The sequence below is a fragment of the Topomyia yanbarensis genome, chromosome 2 (genome assembly GCF_030247195.1).
Source record: "Topomyia yanbarensis strain Yona2022 chromosome 2, ASM3024719v1, whole genome shotgun sequence".
Lineage (NCBI taxonomy): Eukaryota > Metazoa > Arthropoda > Insecta > Diptera > Culicidae > Topomyia > Topomyia yanbarensis.
In genome coordinates this window covers 167,440,172-167,459,067 of record NC_080671.1, presented here as the reverse complement: position 1 = coordinate 167,459,067, position 18,896 = coordinate 167,440,172, and the positions used below count along the sequence as shown (strand labels likewise).

General features: G+C 38.4%; 1 protein-coding gene across 1 annotated transcript in view; it reads left to right on the top strand.

The window, feature by feature from the left end:
* Window positions 1–441: 441 nt before the first annotated feature.
* The window catches only part of LOC131679878 (titin-like), a 37,680-nt gene continuing 19,225 nt past the window's right edge, over window positions 442–18,896 (top strand). The window contains exons 1-2 of the mRNA XM_058960629.1: window positions 442–540; window positions 659–814. Of these exons, the coding sequence (XP_058816612.1) occupies window positions 442–540; window positions 659–814 (255 nt within the window). The remainder of the gene's footprint in view (window positions 541–658; window positions 815–18,896) is intronic.

Genomic DNA, 18,896 nt, shown 5'->3' with positions numbered 1-18,896 from the left:
GACATGTCCTGGTTTTTCAATGACTGTGCTGGTGTCCTGGGAAGTCGAGGAAAACGCTTAATTTGTCCTGGTTTTTGCCCTGTAAGCATTTGTTTCGATCCTAAAGTTCAGATCGAGATATAATTATTGTCATTGCAGATTGCCAGGTACTTATTTTTAAATCAGGAATAGCGTAAGGAGCTACTTGGGACCGTTTACGATTCTGGCTTACTTCAATGACGTGTATTTTAATGCTGATAACTCCTCGCCTGTCCTGCACAGATGATTTCGTTTCATCCGCTAAATTCATGATTGCCGATTTTCCCAACAACATCATGTAGCGTTCGCTGATGGCTATGAAGCAAAAACTGTGTGTGTGTGTGCAAATCTGAAGAAAAGAGCTCGGTGATCGTATTCTCATGAAATACTTTTTGGCTGAGCTATGCCTGCCTGACCCCAGAAATGTTTCACTGCCGTAGCTCTGCCTGCCAGAACCTAGAACTTTTTAGCTGTCGAAGATCAGAGGAGAAGGCACAATCGATTAAGAGGGGATGGATGGTGGTAGTTAACTTTGAACTGTCCTGGTTTTTTACTCGCTTGATGTGGCCACCCTACTGTAGACGAAGCAAACCGCCGACTTGTAACAGCAGTGGAGTTGTTGTTTGAGTGTAGCTGATAGTCCCGGATAGTATACAACGTCGCAGTAGCTGAATATAGGTACTACTACTGTATCAGCTTATGTCTTGTTTGCCGTAAAAGTACTACAAGTTGTAGGCCGAGGTTTGTTGCATTGCTGCTAAGAGGAATCATTGAACCGCTGAAGACTATATCCACGGTAGGTACAACTACATCTGTCCTGCTGAAAATTGTCTGTTTTTCGGGTTAGAGAACAGGTAGTATGCTTTAACCCAACCGACTATTGCTGCAAGATGATGTGCACAAGCCTGTCTTTACTAAATCGATTTTGTTGGCTCTTTTCGGCAAATTTGAGACTAAGAGAAACGCAATCAATGAAATTGATAGACGGCTAGGTATTCTAGAGCGAATCAGTTATAAACTTAGAACGAAAAACTAGGACTAGGCAGGCTCATATGGACATGATCGAAAGGAAATGTGAAGAATTCTTTGCCTTCTGCTAAGTAGGAGTTGGGCGTTGCACCCAAGTCTACCGCATGGTCTATGGTAGAACATAACTCATCATCATGTTTTACTGCCGACGCCGGTAAAACATGATGATGAGTTATGTTCTACCAGTGTAGCTGCTGTTGCTCAATTCGCTGGTGGTGTAAGAGGGACCTCTGTCAGGAGTTGGCGAATCTGCGATTTCATCAGGGAAAATAGTGACAGTTGGTGAGGTTTTTTTGTTATGTACCCCTTCTCCTCTAAGGTTACACCAGAGCTTTTTGGCGGACAGATTATGGTCGAAATATTGTTCGGAATAGCGCTTCTTGGCTGTAAAAATTAGTGAGTTCGCTATGTCTCGCTTTCATATGTAGTTCTGCTTCTGTAAATCATCGCAACTTCTGTTCGGATTGCGTGAAAATAGCGCGTAGGCTAGGTCTCTGTGTACTATTGCTTGTTTGATATCTCGTGTTCTCCAAGGTGTGCGTTGGTCGCGAACAATGATTGTCCTTTCGGGATCGTGTTGCTGAAGCAGGGTTTTGAGCTTTGTTGTCAAGAAGTTGGCTTTGGCGCTTGAATCGATGGCATCGAAAAAATATTATAGATTTCTAGCTTGGAAGTCGGCCTGTAGCTGTACCTGATTAATACCGCGTATATTTCTTACACGTATAGTTTGTGCGACGAGTTTTAAGTCTTTGGTGCTAGCCAAAAGGTACACTACTTCGTAATCAGAAGTAGTGTTCGCTGTGGTGGTTTTCGATTTTCTCACTGAGGCGGGGGCATCCGTAATGATATCAATTGTAGTAGCGCTATTGTCGGTGATGCGCGTGTGACCGGTTGGTAGAATCGTTAGATTGAAAACCTCGTTTATCCGATTGCGGGCAACCAGGTTTGCCGTCTGTTGGACAGCTGTGATATTGTGTGTGTGTGTGTTAACCATCCTATCTCCCACTAGCTGGTAGTGATTTACAGAAAAAAGATGTTTGCATGTATTTAAACATTCATGCAAATAACTTGGTTCACGGATTTAGAAAGGTGTTAGCTCAATTGACTTTCCGATGACCCATTTCGTGTACAGTGCCAGACATGTTCCGAGGTCATCGTTCCATCAACTAGCCCCGCCTTACTGTAATGTTTGTATCAATTGGATTGTAACATTACAGTAAGACTTTCGATTCCATTTAAGCAGGAAATCGACGCGTATTTAGTATATTGGTTCAATTTGTATATATAACATAAAACATGTGTACTAAAAAACTTACCATTTTTGTAGTTTTCTACCTTCATTTCTATCTCCCATTTATGTCTCCTTTGACTCTCATCCACATGTCTTGAATTCCTGCTTATTTAAGAAAGAAAAGGGGAAATAATAAAAAAGAACCGATAGACTCCGTGTTTTCCTCAGCCTTTTGTTTCTCTTAGTCTGGTGTCACTGCCTGTTGAACTTGTGTAAGTTGTTCCATTGGAGATCTCCAAGGGGCTGTAATTGGAGGAAGATCTGACTTCTATCCAGAAGTATCAGTTTTTCACATTAATAGATTATATATGTGCACTACAAAACAATCCCGTGTATAATGCAACCATTTTTTGAACATTTATATGTACATATACACACATATACACATACACACACACAAACCAAAAAAATAATGAAATTTAAACGACATGTAAATCAATACGAATGTAAACATACATAGATACACACATGTATACATAAAAAATATACACATACATTCATACACACATACATATACAATACCTACATACATATACGCATTGTAATACATGTATACATACATACACACATATACACAATTACATACATATACTCGAGTTGAAGGAGGACCCCACGATTAACAGCTCAATTATACAAGAGATTTTTACCACATCACTGGGTGAAAAGGCAGAAGTTAAAGCCTTAAGCCCTTAGACAGTGATTATGTGTATAGACCAGGATGATATCAGGACTGTGAACGGGCTGAAAGGTGCACTGAAGCTGCATTTTAACCTGGGCGAGTTGCACATGACGATCCGGTTAACTAAGGAGACACGGTACCGTACCGAAATGGTAGGGTATAAACAATAGAGTTCTATGCAAGTCATTTCACACACACTAATTGGAGATTTGTTTTCCTCCGGCTGTGATATCTAAAACTGTCAGCCAATTTAAAGCATAAGCATAAGCATGAGAGATCGCCCGTGGTTGCTACTCCGTGAATGACCAGAACCAATTTAGATTGCAAAATGTTCATTGGAACAACATGCTGGGGAATAACATTATGAATCACATTGTGCAATCGATATTAATCCCTGCATGCTAATCAATACCGACACCGGCCACGTCCGTATGCAGATCTTCCGGGGAAGGAAGGAATGTTAGTCCGATGCATGTTGCTACCAGAGACCGAGGAATCCTCTGCATCTCCACATGTATCACGGGAAGGGAAGATTTGTTAGTAAGTGTGCTAATAGCGTTATCATGCAATAATTGCTCTGGTCAGCCGGCTGCCGAGAATTTGGGGAATTTATCATTTGTTGTATTAGTACGGTAGGCCGAATAAGCAACTTGAACTCCTGATAGCCGACTATGGATATTTTAATAAATCGGTTTCATCCCCTTTTTTATCACGCGACGAATTTTTGGTGGTTTCTGCTGTATCGGTGCTAACTTTACCCACCGATCGTTTGAAATAAATTCGAAACCATATGCAACAGGTATTTGTGCGTGAGTTACTTTATTGTAGTATTCTTATAGATAGTTGGAATTGCACATGTATAATGGTTTCGTAGCAAAAGTGACTTTTACTAATATTGAACTTCAAAAACGTAGTATGAAAAACTGTTATTTCTAAGACAATAGTTCAATAAAATACCGATTCTAAGTAAATAATACAATGTCGATTCGGAGCAATCAATTCCGCGCGCGATTGATTTAACTACTGTATACTTAATCTCTATTGATCTTTTAGCATTCATAAAGTTTTATTTCGCGCACCTCGGCTTGGCAACAAAGTCAACTAGCACACATGATACCAAACACCACACTGTCCCGAAAACGACAAGTTCACATTCCGGTACTGTTCCATTTCGATTCGTTACACACAGGCTAGCGAAGCGCTAAAAACAGCAGACAAAAATACCGTCAAAGCGCACCAAACTCCCTCCGGCCGCAAGTCCGCAAAGAGCATGTATAGAAGATCATATCCGCAGAAACCATTCCAAAGAAAATACATAAGGCAACACAAGTAGTCATGCGTTCTGTACTCAATTAACGCAGATAATCGATTAATCATTAGAATACTCGAAAATCAATAATCGATTATTAGCCTTGGGAAAATCGAGGAAAACGACTAGCTGACATCCGTTAACTGACACGAAACCCCACACCCCAACCTCGCGAACATCGCGAAACCCAGCGGGCAGACGTCTCCGAAAATACCAAGCGCCTGTCTGGAATTCCCCCCCAAAGCGAACTCCGACAGCACGCCTATCGGCCGTTCACAAAAAACACGCGAGATATTTAGGCACACTCCCACACTCACTCGTTTATTTACACTCGTTCAATCACCATGGCACGTTCGTTGCCGTCACATTTCTACTTTTGTCGCATACACAGTACCTGTAAGAAAATTAAAAACGCACACAGACATGGACCGAGCGTACCCGAGTAGTTCTGCCGTACGCCTCGCTCGCTTTTACATGTCAATCGTTTACAAATCGCCATCGGAACTCACTAACACTGTATTCTCTGTACAACACAACTTTTGTAAGGCTTCGTCAAAAATTAACACAAATGCGACCGAGTTGCTAGCGGAAGAGTAAACAAAGAGTCTGCCAAACGCACCTAGGTCCACCTCAATCAATGTGGCATATACAGGAGTGGCTGAACACACGGCCTGCAAATGTTGGCAACCAAAAATATGTGAACAATCCAGAAGCACAACGGGTCGACGTCACAGTGCTCACACAACTCAATGGGAGCGGAACGAACGGTATGACGAAAGCAAGCCGATCCATTCTGAGATCACTCACACCGCTCATGTACAGTTCATCCCACGAATACCAAAAGACCATCTTGGCCACACCTGAATATATCACATTGCTCCTCAATAAGTTTACCCGACTCAGTCAATAATAAACTCACCCATTCAGTTTTTTTGACGTCTAGGACACCGACACAGTTGCAATGGTTATGGACACGCATGCATGCAAAATAGGAGTGCGCGTTATTTGGCGTTTCTTCACAAATTCCACCCGGTTAAAGCCAAATTCACCCCCACCCCCTCCGACCCGACCCAGCGACGGCCCAGCACGGCGCACGGACACCCATACTCCCCAACACAATTCAAATGCGAGCACTCACACCTGTCCGGCACGACGTCGTACTGGAGAAATGTGAATGCTCGCATCCAGCCCGCATGAAAGAATACCGGTGCCCACGCACGGCACCGAAACGCCACTGAAACGGATCGGATAAGTGTAAATATTGCTTTAATCTCAATCTCGCATTAATCTCGCATAAATATTGCATACATTTCTGGAACCAAACATACCTACATTCTCGTGTTTTCTAGTGGAATGAAAAATAAACTCAGCCATGAGAACGCACTCACGCAAGCGAATAGAAAAAATAGTACATATACACATATATGTCGGAACGAACTCACTCTTTTCATGTGTTGAATGTTGCCTTTCTTCCAACTCCTGTTCCAGTTTCATCCATGGAGTGGTATGTGTGCTCTGCGTGTAGCTGGTCGCTAATAAAACCTTCCGATACGATTAATTTTATTCGAATGTTGTATGTAAAAACACACCCGATCATTTCATTTTAATTTGTGCACTCCTGTTGGTTACAAGAACCAGAAGTGATACCGATCCACTACGAAACACACTGTACACACGCACGACACTAAAGCAGCAAATTTAGCTTTACACACACTACCAATCCCGACGGTCAAACGTGAACTTTTGCTGCATTGTAATGATGTGACACCAACACAGACAAAAGCGAGAGACGCGGCAGACCGACGTAACTGAATTCACCGGAACCAGCTTCTGAAAAACGGCACTTTCCCCAACTGTGGGACCGAGCAGAAGCCAAACTCCATTCGCCACACGCGTCCCGGACACGGTTTAACCACCTGAAGAGAAAACGGACGCCGGAAACACGTAAAACAAACGGAAAAACGAGAATCAATCGCGGAGTAGAAAATTGCAACTTATCTCGAACAGTGTTACCAGAAAAACCTCCTTCTGTTGGACAGCTGTGATATTGATGTTAAAATCACCGACAATATAAGCACGATCGAACCCGAGCTCGAACAGTTCCAGGCAGGGTGGCCAGATAGAATTCCTTAATATCGGTAAAGTCACTAAAAGTTTATCGGTAGTTATCGGTAGGCTGGGTTGTTGTTCCAAAAACGTAGTGTTGACATAGAATTGTGAAATACTGAAAACACAGATCTCAGACCAAATCCAACTCAAAAATGAATGTTGATGTAGGATGTGTCCAAAATCCATAAAAAATCGGTAGTTTTCGGTAGGGATGCGAAAATATCGGTAGTGTTCCCTTGGTCGTCTGTGAATCGGTAGGGAAGATCAAAATCGGTAGGACTACCGATAAATCGGTAGGTCTGGCCACCCTGGTTCCAGAAGGAGTTTCTCGTAGCTCTGGCTGAAGTGTTGGTTAGAGCATGAAAGGTAGATTATTACCACACAAATATTATACACGCTGGTGTTGGCCTGGACAACAAGGAACGCAGTGCGATGGTAATTTCAGGATCGTATGCAGATTTTGAAATAATAGTGGTCCTAATTCCTTTTTGGATGTACAGTCCGACTCCTTCACAGGTCTTCGTTATGCGACCACGATTGGAAGGCAGCGTATGTTTGATAAAACTGTAGCCCGGTACATGAATTGGGCCGATCACAGAGGAAGATTTTGAGTTTGGTTTCGGTTGTAGCAAAGAAATGCTATTGGATTTTACTGAGAAGAATTTTTACACCATCAAGGTGGTGTTCAAGGCCTCTTACGTTTAGGTGGTCAATACGGAGGTTAGAAGAGGTGATCATATTTACGGGTTTTAGTATCGAATCGTCAGTATGGTGCCGCGTCTAGTAGTGTGAGTAGGTGGATATATTCGTCGCTGTAGCGTTGAATAAAACTGATGATTCTTCACCACTAGATCCCTTTTCAGCGAGCTCAAGGAGAGCCTTGATACTCTCTATCGGACTATAGGCATCCACGAACGGAACAATTCTCACAGAAGAACTGGTAGTCCTGTGCACGCTCCATAACCGATTGCTGGTGTCACAGCATATCCATTGAATGGGTACCTTCGTTTTCTTTGCTTTACCTTTAGCTGATCTGGTGGTGATGCATTTTTACAGATTACTCAAACGTTGTCGCTGCTCATTTTGGTGGAGTGAATGTGATATAAGCACAGCGTAGCGTGCGTAGCACGTCGCGACTGACGATTCGAAACACATACACTAACACATAGAGTTTGAGCAAGGGAACAGCAAAGTTTTTCGCAGATAGTTGGTTTTTTTATTTCGCGGAAAGATTGGCAAACACTTTTAAACTGTTCTTCTTGCTAAGATGCAACTATTAGTATTTTGGTTTTATTAAACGGATCGTAAAACGCAAGAATTCGATCACTTTTAATACGCGTCGCTTCGAGTTTGCTGCTGTGAGCAGGGTACCAAAATCGATGAAACGTGTATAGACTTATCCAGCTGCGTTGGCAGGGATGCCATGTATTTTTCCAAGAAGTCTGGAAAAATTTTGGAAAAAGTCTGGATTTGTCTGGATAGCAAAAAAAATATTTTTTTTTTGAATATTGAGTTTACATCTATGAGCTGTACTTTTTGCAATTTACTAATGAGCGACCGAAAATAAAAGTCGCAAGGATAGAATATGTTTCGCAAAACGTTTCGTTTCAAATTCATTACAATATAAAAATAGGAAATAAACTACAAGCGTAAAAATCGGACGGAGATTCTTCAGGAGAATCGCTTAAAGAATGTTCACCCGCAAGAATGAGCCTCCAGTATAAAAACAGGTTAAAAATAAATAAAACGTTCGCAGGAGCTACAGATGCTCGTGATTTTCAAGATTAAAGGCTAACAAAAACTTCTTTGTAAGAATTGGGCATATTTTCTTCCGGTTTTTATACTGAAGGTTTTTTTATCCGACTCTTGCAGAGGAAAGTCCCGGTCCGATTTTTATGCTTGAAGTTTATATCTGGTTTTTATATTCTAATATATTTGAAACGGGTTTTACGAAGCATGTTTTGTCCTTGCGACTTTTATATTCGGTCGCTCTAATAAAATGTTAACAATATATCTCGGCTTTCTGAAAATTCATTAGTTGCGCCGCCAATCTGACCAAGTTAAATGTTTAATTTACATCATAAAGCATATGAATTAAATTTGAGTCTCTGAGCTTTCAGTATCTTGCATTACTGAACTCGAAGCTGATTAAAACTCAAAAAAATTTATTCACATTTAGCGAAAAAAACTTTGGTACGTTGTGTTTCCAGTATTTCTAAAAAGTTTTGCTTTAGAAATCGTAGGTCAAAAAGCAGTTCAAAAATCCATTATGCATTTTTGTAATTCATTTTAATTTCGAAATTGTCTTGATAAATCTGGACAAATTTTCAGAATTCTGGATCAGACAAACATAAATCTGTATGTCTGGACGACACTTAAAAATCTGGATGAATCCAGATAAATCTGGAAGGTTGGCACCCTTGTGCGTTGGTATTGTGCCGTTTTGGCGTTTGAATTGGGAGGAAACCCAGTCAAAAGGGCAAGTTGCTGGCTAGCGGGGGGCTATTTGCCAACTCGGATGCGCTAATTGCCCTACAATTTGCCAGCAATTTGCTGGCAATTAGGGGGCTATTTTATATGCAACATTTGGGCGATTTGCCGCCGTCATTTTTTAGTCGCTCTACCCGCCCTTAAATCGCCCCTAAATCGCCCAGGGAACGCGCCATTTAATCGCCCTTAATTGCCTGATATGAAAATTAAAAATAATAATTATTTTCGTATTCACTATCTACTCACATAAATTTATCGGTACACTAGGTAATCACCACCAGACTATAGGAAGAATCGATGGTGAAATTCGTATTGCACACCAAAACTTACCACAATCTGACTTTCATTTAGATTCAGAGATCTTGTTCCACTATACTTACACACGATTCCACAATTTTCCACATTCGTTGGCTAAATGAAGTGCACTAAACAAACAAAATACTAGCGGGAACACGCCAATTGTTTTAAAAACAATTTTAAACTTAAGCCAAACATGAACCGCCATGTTTGAAAAACGCAAAAAACAACCAAGTCCATTTCAGCCGCCAGAAAATTTGTCTAAGTATTGAAATTGCCTTTAAATCGCATTCGCAAATTGCATTTGTTCCTAGGGGCAATTGGCACAGGCGAGTTGAGTCAAACGTCAAACTTTTTAAATCGCCTGACCATGTTCGTCCGCATTTTATTTGACAGGGAAACAAATCGTTTGCGCTGCGAATTGGGAGGAAAACAAACCGCTTCATGGCTTAAGGGGGTAGTATAAAAAATGCGAGATGTCAGTGTGCGTATTTTGAACGTCAGATATCTCAATACGCAATCTGAAAACGTCAAAATTTGACATTTAAAGACAGGGCACGCGGAAAAATAAAACAACCCACAGAATAAGTTCTTTAGGACGATCCATAAATTCATTTTTTGAGTGATTTTTTACACCCCCTCCCCCATCGTAGCATTTTGTCACAAACCTCTAAATATCCCCTGGTAATTACGTAGCTTGACGGTAATTCTCGCCCCCCCCCCCCCCCTTGACCTGTAAAATAAAAAAAGGAATGAAAAACGATGTTAGTTATTTCCCTTTAACAAAGCTACGTAGCATGACATGACCCCCTACCCCCCTGTCGTCACACATCATCACAAAATACAAAACTCCCCCTCCCCCATACGTCATTTATGGATGATCCCTTTTAACTTAAATTTAAATAAATATCTCCAGGCAACGGCGCGCCGTTATAGAAACAACACATTCGGCCAAGTCGGTGCGCTACAACATTGCCAGCCTCTGATAATACAACTTCTCATTTGTTCGATAGTGTTTTCCGCCTTTTTTGGTTTCAGGTAAAACTGGTTCAGGTGTTTTTTGCGAGCTCTTCATATATATATATATATATATATATATATATATATATATATATATATATATATATATATATATGGTACAATATTATTGAAGAACTCATAATTAAAAGTTTTCATAAATAGTGAAAATAGCAGCAAAATGGAAATGAAATAAATTTTAATAGAATCAAAAAGAACGTTCAATGGAGATAGAATTTAAAGAAAGAATAACAAAAAAATAAAAAAGGAAAAACTTATAAATAGATAAAATGGAACAAAACAAAAAAGCTACAAAATTATATTTAAAATAATGGAAATAGATTAATAAGGTACAAACAGTCAAAAGCCTACCAATATCAAAAAATCCAAAACGGAGAAACAACCGGAAATGGACAAAATTAAGACAATGGAACAATATAGAAAAATTTAAGTATGTTTTGGAAAGGAAATAAGACAAACATTGAAGAAATACACAATTTTTGCAATAATGGGTAAAATAGTGAAAGACGGGTAAATAAAATAATGAAAAATAAAGCATCGTGAACATGGAGAAGAGTAAAAATGGCAAAAGTGATAAAAATGAATACAACAAAAATATAAAAACAAGACTACGATGAACTAATATAGAAAAGAACGAAATGGAGTTGGTCGTAACAATAACAATTACACAAAATGTATGAAATATAAAAATTAGCTCCAAATTAAAAATTGGAAACAATGAAAATAAAACAAAATGGTGAATGATAAAAATGTTTCAAAATAGAAGAAATGATAAAGTACAAGAATGGATTAAAAATATAAAAATAAAATAACTATGAAAAATCTAAAAATAGACAAGTTATTTTTTAAAAGAGCTAATAGATATCAAAATAAATGGGAACAATTGAACGGAATGGATTGAAGAAAAAATAGAAAACAGGAACAAGTGAAATTAGTCCAAAAAACAGATAATAGCGAAATCATAGAAAAATTAGTCAACTAGAAATGGTTTAAATGGGAAAAAAGAAGATCCTAAAAGAAATGGAAAAACGGTAATATTATCATAAAGAAAAACAAGAAAAAATTTAAAAATAGGTGAGTTCAGAATAAATAAATCTGTATAAAGTAAAAGTGGAAAAAAATAAAAATTTTATGAAATGGAAAACCGAAAACATTCACAAAACGCATAAAGATCACAATAAAGCAATAGGAAAAATATTCAAATGAAAAAAGTAACAAAATAGAAAATATAGAATTGATAATTGTTTAAATGGGTAAAAAAGGAAAATACTAAAGGTAAATGGAGTACAAAAAGTTTCGCAGCACGAACAAATTAAAACGAAAGAAACAGAATTTTTTTTTTGAACAAATGAAAGAAACCTAAAATGAACAATATGGAAGAAAGGCGATAGAGAAATACTAAAATAAGTTTATTGGAAAATATGAAAAAATACAAAGAAATAATAGAAAATAAAAGTTTAGTTGATTAAATCACAAAAATTTAATGAAATCAATTATACAAACAAATGCAAAAGAAACGAATAAACCGATAGATTAAATGTAAAAATGGAAAAAAGTGAAAAGATTAAACGAATTGAAAAAAATGGGACAAATAAAATATGGGCCAAATTTTAAAAAAGAAGCAAAAGTGGTAAAAATAGAACTAGGAAAATATGGGGCAAAATATACAAAAAAAGAAAATAAGATTGAATGAAGAAAATAGAAAGAATATAAAACTGGATAAAAAGGAAAAAGAAACAAAAAAGCAAATATGAAACAAGAGAAAAATATGGAAAATTCATTCGAATTCATTCAAATTGAGAAAGTTAAAGATGACAAAAACTTCCGGGTTCTCATATACCGTTTTCTTTGTGGATTTTCATATTCTTTCTTGATTTTTGGAGTTATTCAGAATTCGTTTCACAAATCATATATGACCAGTTGAGCATTCTAAAAGAAGCTTGCTGAGTTTTCTTCTTCTTTCTAATAGATTCTTTTGTAATTCATTTAACAGCCACGGTGGATTGAAATAAGTAGAAAGGAAGATAAAAAATCGCAATTGAACTAATGATTTTAAAAACCACTGTTTTTTTTTAAACCCATCCGCAAATTGAAAGCCTCGAATGAATTAGTAAAATACAATTAAAAATCAATTTCGAGAGCCCAGAACTCTAACTAATTCAATTTTTTACATATTTGATCAAAACCCATGAGATGACTGTTGTAAAGTATGAAACAGAAAATAAATTTCAGTCTTTTAATACACAATTTACAAAAAAAGATGTTATGCATTTTTGCACACTGCGCGTTTAATTCGTTTTTGAGTTCTTAGCTTCAAAGTTTTCTTTTGATTAGTATTTAATGCAGTATAAACTTTAATGTACAATTAACTTTATGATAGCAATTGGAGGAAATTAAATCATACCAATATTAAAACTCTAATTGAATTTTTCAAATAAATTTTGCTATTGAAGTAATATTTGAGCGACCGAAAATAAAAGTCGCAAGGATAGAAGACGATTCGCAAAACCCGTTTCAAACATATAAGAATATAAAAATCGGAAACAAACTTCAAGCATAAAAATCCTTCAGTATAAGAATCGTTTAAAAAGTTCGCGCCCGTAAAACTCGGCAAGGATGAAGCTCTAGTATAAAAATCGTTTAAAAATAAATAAATCGCTCGTAGGAGCATCCGCATATCTTGATATTCAAGATTAAAAATCGGCTAACATAAACTATTTTGTAAGAATCGGATATATTTTTTTCCGGTTTTTTATACTTAAGATTTTTTTATCCGACTCTTTCAAAGGAATGTCCCAGTCCGATATTTATGCTTGAAGTTTATATCCGGTTTTTATATTATGATATATTAGAAACGGGTTTTACGAAGCATGTTCTGTCCTTGCTACTTTTATTTTCGCTCGCTCATTTGACAGAATCATTCCTTCTGTTCAAAGTCTGGGTCCCTTCCACAACTCCGGGAAGAAACACCCCGTCCCCTCCCCTTTCGGCGGCCCTGGTGTTACGTAATCATACGATTTTCGTTAAAATGCTTCCCGCCACCAACATTATATGTGCAAGTGAAAATGTGTGCGGAAAATACAAGCGTTTGAAGATCCTCCCAGGACAACGTGACAATATTGAAGTAAAGATAAGTTTAAGTATATTAATACTTGCATCTTAGCCATCTATATACAAACTAATTATGTTATTGTTGACTTGTAAACCGCAGATCAAAAGATATAATCAATGCATCTATTACCTGTGTCCGTTCTGTTATAACCCCAGAGAGCGCAGGAAATTTTTCACGGAATACGACCTGTTGTTATCTAAGCCATGGAGTGAATAAGCAGCAATTATGCACACCTTCGTACTTCAACATAATAAAATGCTGTTCTTGTCTCCAGTTAGAATGAATACAGTGCACACATATTTCGCCTTTTAAAGGTCCATGTGACATACCATTCATGTTCATGCAACACGTTCCCCTCAAACAGTAAATACATCTTTTTCCCCAGGAAGTACCATTATCTTTAGAGGAGAGTAAATTTCCCCTTCCAATGCAACGTGCAACATTTCACCCCAGTCTATGTTCATTGAAATTACTTATGTCGCTCGCCGACATCAACGATGAACTCAAGGGTTCCAACGTTTTGCGGCCATTTGGTAGCGAGGCTGTTGCGATCTGCCGCCCCTTCATTATGAAAGTGGAACAAAAAAGTCGAAGGACAACGGCTGCAACAGAAGTAAATTCACTGTGGTACGCGCAAAATTCAATTTACCACCTCTTCGATTGAACTTAAGTACACCCATCAATGCGAATGATGGGATAACGTGACGGTGAGAGTGCGGTAAAGGGGTCAATTTCGAAATATGACAAAAACACAATCTATCTTACTGAAGTGTGTTTGAAACGGGCCGTTAATGTTATAGCATTAATTGTCAGTCCGTTGAAGTGCGAATCCGGTTGGGTAAATGCAACAATATCGTCCTCACCTTCAGTAACCCGATGAGTTCATCTCCAAGGTAATTCGAAGAAAAGAAATCAACGACCGTCACCTTGTTTGAGTTAATGCTCCATTTACCAAGCATCGGTGAGTTTTAATTTCTGTTGTTTAGAGCGTTCATAATGGAACAGAAGTGTATCAATTTTCCACTTTTATAAGCCACATCCAAGAACATTTTGCAGCAACGCGACGATGCACCGGATCCGAATCGGCTTTTCATCAGTAGCAGATCAGTCCAGTGCCACTTTTGTCAATCGCATCACTTCATTACCGTTGAACTCTGCAACCGCGCATTTCGCCAGTAGCAAAATATGGCTGCACCACCCACACCGGGTGGCATCGCTATTTTGGGGGATGCCTCGCGAAAATTCAATCACCGACCGGCCGGTTGAAGGTGGCTATTTTCACTCGTTGAATGGTGTAATCAATCAGCGCTCAATGGCAAAAGGCGCCTTTTTTATCGCGCAAAAATCAAACGGACAGGAGTTATTTTCCGTCAAGCCCGTAGCGGGCGTTGATTGGAGCAGCACGTGGACCACGCGGCACTATTTAATAATTTTGTGCTAAAAAGCCTATAATTATAAAATTATAATCATGCGAGAAAAACACGCTCATGCGAGCAATGTTTGTGAGTAGGTGCCTTTTATGTGTGTTTGATCTCGTGGGTCGGGCTTTTACTTGTTTTCTGGGTGTGAATGGATTGCAATAAACTCTTCAAAATTGTTAGCGGATCCCCAAAATCATATTATCATCATTATTCTTCATAGCGGTTAACGTTAGATCTACAATGCAGCTTCATTATGATATCGGACTGTAACGCACCTAAAGGTGAGATGTGGTGCTCATTATACATTGCACGGAATGCTGTTCGATGAAAAACATTAAACAGTAATTTTAGTTTCAATCCCAAACTCACATCCGCCCGAAATACAGCAAACGAATGAACTCAATTTAAAAAAATCTTACTGATATCCATGAAAATAGTCTACAATTAAAAAATAGGAGAACATAAGGAGACTTTACCAGGTTTTCCGTTAAATCTACGCAAATCTATAAAAAAAAAGTCATTGAAATGTAATGTGCAAAAGTATTGTGCGCATTCATAATTTTTGGCAGAATTTTAAATAACCTTTTTCCAAAGTTATAAAAGTTTTTTCTGTGATCGATTTTTCTGGTCAAGTCTGTCTTGAGAGACTTGGCCAAGAGAATTTTAAAAAATCAAAGCTGAAATTTCCATATTGCCGAGATTCCTATACACCACCAAAAACATAAAAGGGTTTCATTTCATGAATTTTGATTTCTTTAAATGCATTTACTTTTTGTTATTGATAGTACTGCTTACATTGCATTATTTTCGAAATTAGTCAAATAGTCAAAATGAATAAAATAGACAAGATGGGTGAAATCCATGAAATGAATGCGCTGAAAAAATGAGTAAATAATGGATTTATTTGATATTTAAATACCGGGGTGACATTGATCACTTTTCGAAGTAATCATTACATATTTTTAGATGCAACACATTTATTTCAAGTTTAATATTTTTAAACCATGTACTGATGTATGGAGAACAAGATTGGATGCACTATGCTATATTTCACCCTAAGGAGGAAAATTTGGTAAAACCAAAATTTCTCACTAGGGTGAAAATTTGTTGGTAAAAACCAGTCTTTGTACAGGAGGCCGACAATGTGTTAGTGTCGGTTTCTGATGAGGCGAAGCCGAAACGCAACATAGTATGAAATAAGGATTTGTGCCCTCCTGTACAAAGACTGGTTTTTACCAACAAATTTTCACCCTAGTGAGAAATTTTGGTTTTACCAAATTTTCCTCCTTAGGGTGAAATATAGCATAGTGCTTTCGCATAGGCCTGCTAAGCCAAGACAAGTTTCGGCTTCACTTGTGTCTCATCGGCATAAACAGAACTTCTGCTCGAACGGGACATCACGTTTGATCAGTCGTTTGATTGAAACACATAGTGTGTTTTAGTTTTAAGGGATTTGCGTCAAGCCGGCGCTAATCTATTCCGACAATGTGTTAGTGTCGGTTTCTGATGAGGCGAAGCCGAAACGCAACATAGTATGAAGATTGGATGGTTTTACATAAAATTGTCCGCTTACAGCTATTTTTTCAAAAATGATTTCAAGTTGAAGTCCGTTTTCGTGTTCCGGGGTGACTTTGATAACCTGCATGTTCACCCACATTATGTTATTGATGTCAATGCTTTTCATGCTAATGTTTGTTTGAACTAATTCTGGAAAGATACTCATTGTTAAATAGATGTTAATTGGTATTATACAAAGATTTCAATGTACTGTAAAATTCGAGTAACCAAAATTCGTATAATTTGTGTCCAACTAGAATAAAAGATTCTGAAAACCTTTAAAACGGCTAAAATTGTTTTGTTTCAGTGTTTTATCAATGTACAAAAAGTTTCATCCATTTTAACACGTTGGAATATTGAACAATAAAAAATGTTGCGAATTATAGCTTAAAATAATTTGAAATAATTGACAACTAGTTTCACAAAAAGTGTAGTAAAAATAAACAAACTCTTAAACCTAAATTTAGCATATCCCAATTTAAATTGTGTTTTGACACAATTACCTTGTCTATACTAAATTTAGCATATCCCAATCTAAAGGAAAATAAAAACTCGCTTGTAATTTATTACTCTTGCTCAAATCTGAGATTTATTTGTTTTATAAAAAATAGATACTAAATCGGGTAAAGTCAAATTTCGGTTTTTTGTAGTTTTTGTACCCAAAAACCGAACAATACGCTCAAAAAGTACAACAAATCAGTATTTTATAAGTTTAGAGTAAAAATCATTTCAAATTGAAATGATTCGGTAGACTATTCTGGTTTAATAAGCGATCTACGAAAAAAGTTTCGAGTGATCAAAGTCACCCCGATGATCAAAGTCACCCCGATGATCAAAGTCACCCCGGTTTACGGTACATATTTGAATAAAGTAAATTAATAAAACGTATTTGAGAACCATTGTTTCAGAACGTTCTGCAAAGTTAGTGAATATCGCATTCTAGGGTTTCCATTCTTTTTTGTTTTCACTTTTTCGTTTTCTTTCTTCTTTTCGTGACGGTGTGACGGGTTTAGTATTATGTGATGTTTCTACTTTATTGATAGACCTGAATTAATTATCAGGAATCTCTAATGCTCAGGTACGGTATTTTAACGCGTGATTGGAAATAGTAAACTGAGTTAAGGTCAAATGTGCATCCGAGTTTCTTGAACAGACAGCAACAGAGAGAGAATGTGATTCATGAATGAGACAGGTAGATATTTCAAAGTATTTATTTGCATTGAAGTAAATAGTGCGAATAGTGACGGACGAACGTGAGGTAGTCGAAAGGTAGAGGCAGCACTACGATGAACATCTGAATGGTGCGCAGGCGGACAATCGGGCGTTCGAGGAGGACGATTATGTCAGTGTACCGGATATGTACCGGCGCCCACTATGAATGAGGTTAACGAGGCTATTCAACAGCTCAAGAACAACAAGGCAGCTGGTAAGGATGGTCTAGGAGTGGAACTCTTCAAGGTGGGTCCGAAGAAACTGACGGAAAGCATGCACCGAATAATCGAATGAATCTGGGATAGAGAACAGCTACCGGAGGAGTGGAACGAAGGGGTTATCACCCCGATATTCAAGAAAGGCGACAAATTGGACTGTGAAAACTACAGAGCGATCACAGTGACAAATGCTGCTTACAAAGTGCCATCCCAGATTCTGTTCCGGCGCCTATCACCGCTGGTAAATTGATTTGTCGGGAGTTATCAGGCCGGTTTCATCAACGGCAGATCAACAAACGACCAAATCTTTACTATACGGTAATTCCTCCAAAAATGCCGTGAATACCAGGTCCCGATACATCACCTGTTCACCCTTAAATGCATACTGTTGCCATTTTGCAACATACCGAATTCCATGATATAAAGCCTTAACAAGAGGTATATATCGTATCCATCCAGAAAAAATGAGTACCAAAGAGAAATGAGTTTCATGCATTTAAGGGTTAAAGCCGCATATGACACGGTGGACCGTGTGGAGCTATGGAAAACGATGGACGAGAACGGCTTCCCTGGGAAGCTGACAAGACTAATGAAAGCTACGATGGATGGTGTAAGGTGTTGTGTCAAAATTGCGGGCGGCCTCTCGGGTCCATTTTAAACACGCAGGGGACAAGGCGATGGGTTGTCCTGCCTGCTGTTCAATATAGCGCTGGAAGATGTAATGCGAAGAGCGGGGTTCAACATGCGGGGAACGGTTTTCACGAAGTCCGGACAGTTCGTGTGCTTCACTGACGACGTGGACATAATCGGTAGAAACAAGGAGACGGTAGCAGATCTGTATACCCGACTGAAGCGCGAAGCAGCACGGGTAGGACTGAAGATAAATGTGTCTAAGACGAAGTACATGCTGACTGGCGGAACCGATCGCGATAGGGAACACTTGGGCAGTAGTATTACGATCGACGGCAACGAATTCGAGGTGGTTGACGAGTTCATCTATCTAGGCTCATTGGTGACTGCGGACAATAACACCAGCCGGGAGATCAGAAGGCGTATTATCTTTGGAAGTCGTGCTTATATGGGCTCCACAAAACTTTGAGATCCAGGAAGCTTCAC